Source organism: Phalacrocorax aristotelis, chromosome 6, assembly GCF_949628215.1.
Source record: "Phalacrocorax aristotelis chromosome 6, bGulAri2.1, whole genome shotgun sequence".
Taxonomy (NCBI): Eukaryota; Metazoa; Chordata; class Aves; order Suliformes; family Phalacrocoracidae; genus Phalacrocorax; species Phalacrocorax aristotelis.
This window is the reverse complement of record NC_134281.1, coordinates 38411612-38424192: the sequence shown is the minus strand read 5'-3', so window position 1 is coordinate 38424192 and position 12581 is coordinate 38411612. Positions and strand designations below refer to the sequence as shown.

The 12581-nt window shown below is 35.0% G+C and overlaps 1 protein-coding gene across 2 annotated transcripts in view; it reads left to right on the top strand.

Moving 5' to 3' along the window:
* KIF14 (kinesin family member 14) overlaps nt 1-6693 on the top strand; it is a 32875-nt gene extending 26182 nt beyond the window's left edge. For both annotated transcript variants that reach the window (XM_075097236.1, XM_075097237.1), the window contains exons 27-31: nt 21-176; nt 705-824; nt 3290-3364; nt 3917-4055; nt 4194-6693. In XM_075097236.1, coding sequence (XP_074953337.1) covers nt 21-176; nt 705-824; nt 3290-3364; nt 3917-4055; nt 4194-4588 — 885 coding nt within the window. In that variant the 3' untranslated portion in view covers nt 4589-6693. The remainder of the gene's footprint in view (nt 1-20; nt 177-704; nt 825-3289; nt 3365-3916; nt 4056-4193) is intronic.
* Nucleotides 6694-12581: the final 5888 nt, after the last annotated feature.

The window sequence follows — 12581 nt, the reverse complement described above, 5'->3', positions numbered from 1 at the left end:
GAGATGCTTTTATTTTTCAGGGATGTTCTTCAGATATAGCCTCGATGGTAACAGAAGCATGGAGCAAAGTAAAGCAAACAGTAAAACAAACAATGAAATACATAGGCCACTTGGCAGTAGTCACAAGAGCTGATATTTCCTTTTCTGAAGAGAACACTCCTGCCACTGGTCTACAGGTGAAAAAATGTTTATTAGAAATAGTGATTACAAACAGTAATTTTAATATTGACATCACATTTTCAGTAACGGTGCTCAAAAGCAAGTTGTTTTATATAACAGTTTTCTAACACTTAATTTTTATGGTGCAAATGGGTATGTGTTAATACCCTTGAATTTTTTTTTTTCCTTTTAAAAATGCACTTTAAATCTGTATAGCTTCCACCTATAAATAGAAAGAAATACTGTGCTTTTAGGATTATGACTGCACTGAGATTGTACGAGTCTACCTATTTCACTGAAATTCAAAACTTATTTCAGTAATCTGTGATTAAGTACCACATGGAATTTTCAGAAATCTGAAGAAAGTTAGGAAAAGGAAGTTAAAGTGTTGAGACCCTGTGGTCCAGGAGTGACATGTGACTGGACCAGCACTGAACAATTTTCTCAAATCAAATTACATATTTAACCCACTATGGAAAATCTGTTTTAATTCAATGCCATTTCAATTCCTTTAATTATTATGTTTTGAACTTTTACTTTAAAAGGAATTTTTACTTGCCCTTTATGATGGAGTAGGCTCAGGGCTGGAGTTTCTCATTGATACTGTACAGGAGAAAGCAAGAATGGTGCAGGAAGAACTCATGAAACAATATCCGCAAAATGAGGTGAGGTGAGATGGAAGTAAGATAAAAAATTACTACTATATCTTAGAGGCACTTGATTGTCTCCTTTTATTTTTCAGCAATTTTGTCAAGAAAGTTCTTAGTAGGAATACAGTTGTGATTAGTAACAGGTCTGAGATGGGTGGTAAGTGGGAATGTTCACTACAATCATGCATAAATTTTGAGTGTTTAACCTTTCACCCATGTGTATACTGAATATTTAAGTGTATCTGCTTAGAATGATTTCTTTGAGTTGGAGGGCATTTTGCATAAAATTTCACAATGTAACTGTGAAAGGGGGGGGACTATGAAAACCGGCACGAAGGAGCAAGTGGACCTTTTAGTCTCTAAACTACTGTTAAGTTTGTTTTGTAAAAAGATTGCATATTTAATATGTAGTGATACTTTATGAACCTGAAAGTTAATTGTTATTCTATGTTGATAGTAGTAATCACCTCTGCTATTACTACACTCGCTGTTATTGTCAGGAGGATTATTAGAAAGTTTGAAGACTTCATTTTGTCATACATTGTTCTTACACTCCTAGACCCAAACAGCATGCTATCTAAATATTAAAATAGTTCAGTGTTATCTTTTAAGAGCTAGTCTTCCAACATGCTGAATGCTTGGGCTATGCTGAATCACTTTCATGAATTGCCCATTTCAGAAGGAAACTGGTTGAATAAAGTAGCTATGCAATAGCACGGAAGTCAGAAATGTCCTGCTTGATTTTGTGTCATTCACTGAAATCACATCTGACCTTCAAATACTTTCCAGGCTGATAAGCAGCAGTGGCATTTTAATTTGAGCCACTTCTTCATTACACGTTATCGGAAAATTATGGCAAATTACTTGTATTGTATTAAAGAGTTGTTCCTGTCACCCTCCAAATTTATTGTAATATAAAAAGGAATTACATCAATGGGAAGCTTTTGTCTGTCATAAGACCTCAATTTAATTTTTCTTGTAACTTTAAGGCAACATATTCCTATTACCTCCCAACAAACAGGTGTGTGTGTACTTTTTTTCCCCCCCTTCCTTCCAACAGATAGCAGCTGAGCAGTTATACTATCAAATTGCGTAGGTGGGTTTTTTAATTAGGTATGCTGAAGTTAGTAGTGTTCTGGGGAGGAGTTGCTCTTTCATGAAACAAACATACTATTATTGGTTTATCTGGTGTATTTTCACTCTTAAAGCAGAACAGACCTCGTTATGTGCTCAATTCAGTAGGGGGTGGTTGTTTGGGTTTTTTTGCTTGGAGGGGCCTTTTGGTTTTTTTTAGCTACAGCCTGTTATTTTGAGCTCTTATTTTCCTTAGGTGACAAATTGTGAGGACGTTTATACTGTAGGAGGCTATGCAAAGTAGAGAATAAAGTATAAGGAATAAGTACCACAGTTAAATATTTCTGTGTGTATGAAAATGCCAGTAGGCAAGTTAGAGTACCCCTTGGAAGTATGCCATTTTCTTAGCGGGTGAGCCATTTTTGACAGAAAGCTTGGCTGAATTCCAAGGAAATACTTTGGAAATATTGAAATGTTCTTCAGCAAGTTACTTTGTGTATATAGTGCACATGCTTCCTTTCAGTGTTGGGATAATAGGCTTGTTCTGCCACTTTTCCTCTGAGCAAATGTTTTGTACAGAGACCATGCAAAGCCAAAGGTGTCAGTTTACCTGTGTCTGAGAAATCCTGTCTTCTGCCTCATGTTTTTATTTTTATCCTTTTTCTTCAAAGTTGAGAAATTTGCCGAACTGTGGCCAATAAGAAAATCTCCTTAATGAGCTGGGATATAGAAAACACCTAGTAACAATATGTTACTACTCAAAAATCTGGAATACATGACCTGGGATAAAAGGTTCAAATCAGTTGGAGAGGAGTGATAAATTGCTTGTCTTGAGTAGGAAATAAACTTTGCTTTCCTTTAGTTTTTCACTGTTGTCATTCTTAATCCTACAGATAATAGTGAAACTGTCCAAAATCTTTTATGTTCCTATCTGCTTTCCAACAAAAGGAACTGAGCAGTCTGTTTTCCAGATAATGCTGTCTACCTGCAGCAGATTCCTATGTATCTGAAGGACTCCTGTATATGCTTGTTGCTGGTGGAACTAATGTGAAGTCAGGGAGAGAACCCGAGGGTATTAACTAAGAGATTACCCCTGCCACTTGCAATGACAGTGATACAAAAAAATGCACGACAATTTAGCAAAAAGTTAAATTTGCTCATTCGATCCTCTCATATTAAGGGGTTATTTAAAATCTTGCAGATATAGTTAACGATGTTAACTATTAACACTTAACACCATTTAATGTTTTATTTGAAAAAAAATGCATGTTATGTTGCAGAAAATATTACTTCTGCTTTTGAGTATTTTTCTCATTAGTATGCCAGTGTTCACTGTTATCCTTTTAAAATATTAATGTACACTTCATTCAAGATAGAGTAAAATATAATTAAAAGTTTCTTTGTAGATTCGAAGTCGAATAAAGGATAATGTTGTGGCATTAGCCAGATTCCTTGAAAATAACATCACTTATTGCAGAAAGGTAAGAGAAATGTTTCACAAAATGTGCGCTTTGAGTCTGGAGCTTAAATTTAAAGGATGCATTTAACAAAGAGGAGCTTTTCTGGCTACTGCATTTCCATTCTGTCATGGTTTTGATTTTAATTTTACGTAAAGTATTTCTGGAGGTACTTGTATCTTACCTTCCTTCTTTTTGTGTTCACCAGAAACATCCTAACCACCTCCTTTGTTTTCTTTTAAGTTGAAAGCCTCAAGTTCAGTAATCTTAGTGTAATTGTTATAACTACTGCAATAGTTTATGGCCATAATTACTGGTATTTTGAATTAAAAGCCAGGGTAGATTATTTAATCTGTATTGTAAGAGCCAAACCTTTTGTGGAATTTAGAGTTCCATTTGCCTTTTTTCATCCTGTCAACAATCTGTACTTCTTTTTGGAACTATCTTATGTTTTGTGACTTCTCTTTTTGTGTATCGGCATTGGCCTCTTATGTGGCTGAATCCATAATAGGCACGTTTAGTAGTTAATATACTGTCACATAATTTGTTGTTTTACATTGCTCTTTATTAATCCAGAGAGAAATAGAATTACAGTTTCCAGAAGAAGAAACTCTATATCAGGAAATAAAGAAAAGCACTGACATTGCTGCAAAATGTTTGGAATTGGAGCAGTGCCTAGCTGAAGTCTGTCAAATTGTTTCTTCTACGTTACAAGGTATTTTGCTGGGTTATTATCTGTCTCGACAGTAACCTGTAGACTACAGGAGACCTGTAAAGCAAGAGGGAGGGAGGGCTATTTGGTGTCTCTTTACAAAGCACTGCGTTTGATTCTTCTTGCTTTTGTTTTTCATAGGGTCGTATAGAAACAGAAGTCCTCTCAGGAGCCTTGCAGAAAAGATTTGTGTCATAGCTGGATATTTTAACAACTATTTCAGTTTATTTGCCTTGTCTTCTACTTCTGCAAACAATCCAGTCCAGACAATATCCATACCTTCTATGAATTTGGATGAATTGGACTCTCTGGTTGATTCCCTTATTGTGAATTTAGAACTTGAACAAGGACAGCCATCATTGAAATCTCAAACTCTTTGTAATGAAACTACTGAGAGTCGAAGACAGGTTGAAACAGGTGAAGTTCAATTTGCTTGGGAACAGGAGGGGATTCCAAAGCATACACACAAACTCCAGTCTTCATCTCCACCTCCATTTCCTGCAGAGCTTTCACCTGGTAGGATACAGTGGGTATAAAATGCTATTATCAAGAAATTCAGGGAAAATTTCCCTTTACATGAAGGGAAAGCAACATATCACAAAATATTAGCAATAAATTTTAGCTTTATTAGTATGTGATATGAAAGTAAATTACATGATTGTATGAGGATAAGTACTCTGAATTTCACGAGAAAAAATGGAATTCCATAAAGGGCTGTTAGACTTTAAAATATAGTGCCTTTTGTTTTAATAAAAGTCTATCAGCACCTAAGCATATCAAAGATAATTTAACGCAGTAAGTAAATCTATTGGAGAGAATATGAATGGAGAAAATAAAAACTGTTGGAGAGTAACTAGTAAACAACACAGTAAATGCTTTGTAGAACATTCACATCTCTTCATCTTAGACATTTGACTTAGGACTCTCGTAACAGTGGAAGGCGAGTCCTTGGAAGGAATCCTAACATACATTTATGTTGCTTACAGTTAGATAAGAAGACTGTCTTCCTATTTTAGACAGTTGGAAGGTAGATTAGATGATGCGGGTACCAATTCTTTTTGTTAACATTGCTTCATCTCTGCTGTATTATGATGTAGTTGTGCTACTGCAACTTTAAAGTGGTTTTTATAGCTTTCATTTTTTTTTTTTCAAATGTCAACCTCATTTATTTTTAAGAACAAAGCAAAAATATTTAATTTATTTCTGTAGGGGAAAACTATGAGAGCTGGTAGAAGTACTTTACAACCTTATTTGAATGCTTTTTTTTTTAGTGTTTTTGTAGTCCATTTAAAAATCTGCACCTAAAGTATCGGTCATGGTGTTCAACTTGATCTGAAGTAAGTTCATATCAAGTGATGTTTCTACCAAGTTATCTTTTGATTGCTCAAATCACTTTCAGGACTATTCATAGTGGATTAGAAGCATAGCTCTTCCTAAATATGTAAATCATCCCAAGAGGTTGTACAGAACTTCCCCAATCAAGTACTTCCTTGTGCTTTTTACTGTAGTCATCTTACCTTTAGAATGCTGGCTGAGGCCAGTGAAAATTAACAGCGAGGATAAAAATTAATTTGGATTTTTATTCTTTAAAATGGGGTTCTAGGAGGCCTGGACGTAGCACATTTTACTCACAACAGTGCCAAGAAATTAATAAACTAAATCCTAAGTTTTTTCCTATGTATCAAAGCTTCTAAGCCAGATATTCATAGCTATGATCTTTCCTTTCAAGGGAAAATGCTCAACATCTTGAGAATTTCAGTCTTCGAGAACACGTCAGGCTCTTAGAACTAATTTCTATGCAAAGACTACAGTAAAGAGCGTCAGTCATCCTTTTCCTTTGAGAACTTTCACACTATAATTAATGCTGTTATTCAGCAATTTTGCACTTCTCCGATTTGGAGGAAACGGAAAGGTAATTATTCTGAAGGAGTAACGTTTTTAAGAATTGTATACCTTAATACTTTGTCAAAAAATGTCTTGCTGTGCAGTTTTGCCATCAAAAATATTCAAAAATTTTTATTGCAGCTAGTAATTTCTTTCTCACATGAGATGTGATGTTGCTTAATCACTTTCCTACTGTAAAGGCCTTTACAAGTCTGCTCAAGAGTTAACAAGGTATATTCAGTTGTTCAGATTTCTGTGCTTTAAAAGTGAAGAGAAACCTGGTATATTTCTATTTCTGTAAATGTATTTTGTACTTGGCTGAATGTTTTTAAAACAAACTGGTTCTTCTGAATCATGTATCTAAGCATGAGCATTGTAAAGAGTAAAACTAGATCATGTACGTGATCACCAATTTTTACAACTTCAAGTTCCTTGTCAGTTTTCTTCTGCATACAGTTGAGACCTTCATTTGTCACCGAGAGTACTGCTTCCTTGCTGAAAGTATTGTACCATAAAAATCAGAAATATTGCTAAGAGGTGTCTTCTGTAGTTCACAAGTGAAACAAAAGACTTCTTTACCTAAGTTTCTTTCCTCTATTAAGATGCTTAAGAGCACACAGATAGAGACTGAATAGTCGTGAACTAATCTACATCTGTTAATGGCAGAATACTCAATCCCTTACAATTTCTGCTAATAAATATAGTGGTGTTATGTCAAGTTCCCGTTGCAAAATTAAATTGTGTTACTGATGTTCCACCTGCCCAGGTGATTGTGTTTGATTTTGGTCTTGTATTTAATGAGAAGCACTGCTCAGAAAACATCTTCGGTTTTGTAGTTCTGTGTGTTGTTATGAGAATTTTTCTTTTTTTTTCATTCTAAAATGGAAAGACAAGTTCTTCACAAGCTTGGAGCTCAAACTGACTTTCAGTTTTTAGTCCTAAAATTCAGGAGAAAGAAACCATGCAAACAAATGGGTTTCTGATAAAAATTTAACTGAGGTATTGGATGGGCAACTGTGATCATATCAAATTTAGCTTTTACAGGATGAGTGAAAATGTTGCCAATAGTTTCCTGCTGCTTGGTTGGTTTTCTTCCCCTCCATGCTAATTAACCGTGTTTTAATCAGTCTCTCTTGTTAATACTGTATTCACATTTTAGAGTAATATGTTAACAAAACCTACTTCTGCTAGTGTCTTCAGCTTGGTGCCCTTGTTGCAGTTATACATCATCAAAGTACTTCATTCTTACAATATATACGGTGACTATACATCATCAGAGTGAGCTAGTGCTCTCATAACATATTGCATTAATACATCAACAAGCCTAGCTGAGGCTCCAGTAAGCTATTGGTGTAATATAACGTAAGGTATATTTATAACTATAGGCAAGTCTGTCTATAAATTATGAATGTCAAGGAATTGGGATCATAGCAGGCAGATTTTGGGGTGGATTGATTTGAATGGTATGTTATTTTACTAGTCTTTCCAAGGAGTTGGAAGAAGGTGTGGGTTAAGCCCAGGTCAGCAGAGGAACTGACATGGCTGAACACAGAAACTGCATCCCCTGCTATTAGGCATAGTAGTGAAATGAAGTAGACCTTAATGTTGCTGAGATAAAGGACTGTGCAGTATGGTCCAGATATCTGCACCATTTTGCATTTTTGCAGATCTGAGTAGAGTCAGTGTAATAATTTTTGCTGATCTGTTGTAGAGTCAGAGTTTGGATAGCTTCTGGCAGATAGTGGTAATACACAGAAGAATCTTCTTGTGATAGTACCTCTTGGAGTTTCTTCTACACCATAAACTAGAGCAGACACCAAAACAGTGCAATTTAAGTAGAGTTTTTATTTAAGTACGTAACAAGGTTAATTACTTTCGCAGGAATATATACTGGTGATGTAAGCTTCTCTAATGGGGGATTGAGGTGGGAATGGGATCATTTAATGGATATTTATTAAAACACCTTTTATTAATAAACCAGCGTTAATAGAATTTAGATGTTTACTGTTCACACAATACATTCACTTATTCCTTCACACTTCACTTGCACCCACATAAAAATCGCTTCTGGGTACAAGATTGAGGAACAACTGTGAGCTGCTGAGTCTGAAGCAGAGGCTCATGTTGGCTTACCTGTGAGGCTTTGATGTGCTATACCCCTCAGCATGTATGCTTCCTCTCTTTGGCTAATGTTTTTTAGTTATTATTTCTCCATCCGCAGCCATAGGTACCAATAGAGCCTCTTCACACACGCTTGCATTGATGGGGCTTTTATGGCTTTGGCTGAGGCTCAGTCTCGATAATAGCTGATGTCATGCTTCTGCTAAGAGCACTAAATTTGGTCTAGAAAGATTTTCTCTGGGGTTGTCAAATTTAGTCTTCAGCTTGGTGTCCCTGAAAGAAACATTGAGTTAACAGTTAGGAACATGCAGGGACAGGGAATGGAAAGTGTTATGAAGAAACGTTTAGAGACCTGAATGGGTTCTATAGTTTACTGAAGTAATGATGGCTTTACTTTGTTATATGTATTGATATAATATGTAGTTTGTGGGTTGTTTGCTGTATTGTTTTTTGTGTTCTGGGTAGTTTGTATTTCCTTTAATGTTCTCTTATTTTCTCAGGAAAATGTTCTTCATTCAGATTTCATGTAAAAAGTAATTAGAACTTTATGTACCTGACCCATGGATTTTATTGACTAACATGAAAGAAAAGGGGGCTTTGTTTTAATTTTAAATATAAAGTAGGGATGCAGGGTATTGAGACTTCTGCACCAGAGTTTCATTTGAAAATAAGAAACTCAAAAAAATCTAGCTAATGAAAAATTCTCTTCACTTAAAGAACTTAGTAAGAAATTGGTATTTCTTCAGTTCAATTCTTTATCTGAAAAAGAGTACTACATTAAAAATACATAACAATTCTGAGAGTATTGATCTACTACTTTACAGCTTCTTACAACTCAGCCTCTAGTTTTATTTTAGTAGTAGGAAAGTAAGATTAAAACTACACATTTTAACTTCACCCAGAGTTAATACAAAAGGTGTACACTACTCTGCAAAAATATAATGTAAATTATTTTTTTTGTTGTGGAAATTGGTAAAGCCACGGGAGTCAAACTAACTGCAATTAGGCCCTAAACTCTTCATTTTTATCCCTAATTAGGAATAAGAAACATGTATTTCAGGTAAAGATAACAGTCCTGGGAAGGAAGTATGTCTTCAGAATATGAACGCTGGATTACTTGAGCAGCCTTCAAACAACGTTAGCTCATCTTCATCGAGACACGTTGTATATAAATGCACTTTAGAAAAAAAGTACATCCTAGCTATGCTTTTTAAAGGTCATATACCAGTGTTAGAAATTAAAGACAAGTAAACTCTTCTAGCGCTCACTGACTCATGAGAATACTGTAGATGAAGAAAAACAAGCTGCAGTTTAGATTTAATTTGATCCAGTAATGGCATCTGCAGGCAGAAGATGAGACTACATCTGATTCACCTCTGCAAATAGAAGATGATATTTTGTGACAGGAATTTTCTTCTCATTCTTTATATACTCTAACGTACTGTGATTATATGAGTCCTGTTACTTTTTTGTTTTGCAACTTTTCTGATTTCAAGGTAAGGGGTGCTTTTTATTTACTTGGGGTTTTTAATTATTATTTTAGGACAGCATTTTAATTCCCTTTCTAGCTTTCAGTAGGATCTGGGATCGTTTATGCATTTTTCCCAAAGAAGGGCTGTTTGCTTTTTAAGTCCTAATATTTTAAAATTATATTTTTTAAAAATGCCATCTTTTCTTTGTTTTCTTAGTATTTGGAATCAGTATATGTAACAACATTTGGTTACTCTTGAATTTTTTTCCTGCCCTTTTTTGTTTGTTTGTTCTTGTTTTTGTGTTCATTATAGTATTGGTTTCTAGAATAGGGGATGGTGTAAATAATCTAATCGACGTTCATATAATTTGATTGTTGCAGTGAAAACAGGACAAAACTGAAAGAGGTCTCCTGAGCTAATATTTCATCAACAATAAGCATCATAGACAACATAAAAAAATCCTATATCAGGGATCTTTCAATCTGAGTTAATTCTGAATACCTTTATTAATTAAAGTCCAAGTAAACTGTAATCAGAAAGATTTAGTATGAGTTGAGGGAAAGGAAGGAAAGTGTCAGGAAAAACTGATGGTAGTCATCTGTAGTTAAAAATACCCCAGACCAACAAACAAAAAAAACCCCAACCACCCCCCCGCATACTCAGAGTTAAACTACACTCAATGACTTTTATGCAAATTCCTTAAGCCTATTACAAGCATTACTTGATTAACCTTATACAATTCTAGTGGCTTGATAAAAAAACACTTCGCTTACATTGGTGTATGCTATTGCCTGAATAGTTTCAAGTTTTTTCCACAGATATGTATAGCATAGAGGCAAGCTTCAAAGGTTAAAAAAAAAAACAACCAAACAAATTATCCATGATTACTTTGCTTTATATTATATATTGTTTAGAAGTCTGTGGATTAGTTCAAATGTTGTTTGTAGTGATTTAGTCAAAATCCAGCTACCAGTTAAAATGCACTTTAACTTGTACAGTGCTGGTTTTGGTCTACTTGTTTGTATTGCATATAGGTATAAAAATCCTCTTTTACAGAATTATGTTAAGATGATATGTGTGTTAATTATCTGTGGTAGAAAATTACATCGCATTAACATGTTTCTACCTCTCCCCCTAGTGCGCAAACAATGGTATTGATAAAGAGATTGTTTATCTTGGAAAAATGAGGAGCTACGTTGCATACTGACATATTTGTACAAAATCTTGCACTCAGACACAAAGGTATATATGTAGCTAGCTACGTATGCCCATACGTAAGCGTAGAAGGCACATTTGCAAAATAGTAATGGTGCAAGAACCAGTCATAGATATGAAGTAAAACTTATTTCCCAAAAGCTGAAGAATAATTTTTACTACTTTAAGATCCTGAAAAAGAAACAGGATGGCTAATGTTCTGTACATCTTTGCTGTGGTGATGCTTTTCTATGAGCTAGTTGTCAATGAGCTTGGCTGCCTCCTAGGGATTGGTTCAGGCCTTGGTATTGAGTTTTTAGAGAATCTTTTGAATATTTACTTTGTGCATATTCATTCACATAAACACTTTTCCTGTTTTCTATTAAAGTCTACTGCTTTTTATTTTAACTGGATGTTTCATCTTCACCCCTAGTTCTGGGAACCTGTTGTGTCCTATTAAAACTGTAAACTACCTGTACTAAAACAATCTGGTTTAACTGCTGCAATGGAAGTCTGATCCTCCACTAAGACTGTGTGCTACTGCAACAGCTCTTATCATAGCACATTCCATCCAGTTTATTGGTGGCTAGGGGGAATTTGAGTGTGTTTCTTTGTATACTCATGCTGGCATTCTTCAGGCATTTAACATCACAAAATGCAGTTCTGGGAGGGAATTCAGAATTGTGTTCATGAAATATAAAATATCAAAATAATGATACAAAATTTTTAAATATGCTTTTTCAGTATTTTTATTTGCTTTAATCACACAACTTTTAAATGCACTTTCTATAAAGGTAAAAGGAAAATCTTATTACTTAAAGAAATGAAAGCTTAGTGAAAATTAAGTATGGTTTTTATGAAGCATCAGCTATTGAAGATGATGATCAACATACATGGGAGAGGGAAAGAAAAAGAAAACCAACTTCTAAGCACTTTCTAACTTTCTAAGCAAATTGAATCTGAAATTCTGTCTTGGTAGTTTGTATCATAACTTCACTATCTGTAGATGGTCATGTATACAAGGAGGCAAGAGACCAAGGTGAATCGATAAAATGTGCAGTTGAAACATGTATATTAAATTATATTTGATGTCAGGTACTTTGCTTCAAAAGTAAGTTGTCCTGTAGTTTAATTCTGGAGTATGCTGAAAGTAGGTGTCCTGAATGCTTTTTAAAAGAATGCTTGACCACATGGGACTTGACAAAGTCAGAAGGGTAAGTGTGGAATAAAACAAATGCTGGTTTTGAACTCCTGAGCCCCCTTCAACAGTGGAGAGCAAAGCTGATAAGTAGGACTCAAATTTGTTGGTCTTCTGTTTTGCCCCTCCCCTTTCCCCTTACAAGGGAATTCTTTCAGCTCTGCTTCTGCTTCTTACTCCTAAAATACCAAACTACATTCTTAAAAGCAGTTGTTTAATATTTGATCAATGAGGATAAAATCAGAAAAGCTTATATCAGTGTTAACTGCCCTTCAGTTCTTGTTTGATTATGACCAGTAATATGCAAGTTTCATCTCATAAGCTTGGATCTTTCTACAAGATAATAAAGTTGTGAAGTGGGTGTATAGTATGTATATATAAACTTTTTATACTACACTTACCCACCCGAGCACGTGACACAGTCCAAAAAAGCATGCAAAGGTGTTCCTTTGTACGCCTCATCCTGCTGTGCAACAGTGTAGTAGTTCTAATTTTGCTGATTATCAGGAGAGGGAATCTGGACTGCTACCTACAAACGCTTACAGAGTGCTACTAGGTAGCACTGTGGTGTTTGTTGTATGTAGCAGAAGAGTGATAAGCAATGGACTAATGCAATGAGGGTATCAGATAATTTATTTCCTGTTTGCATAAAAGTTCTGT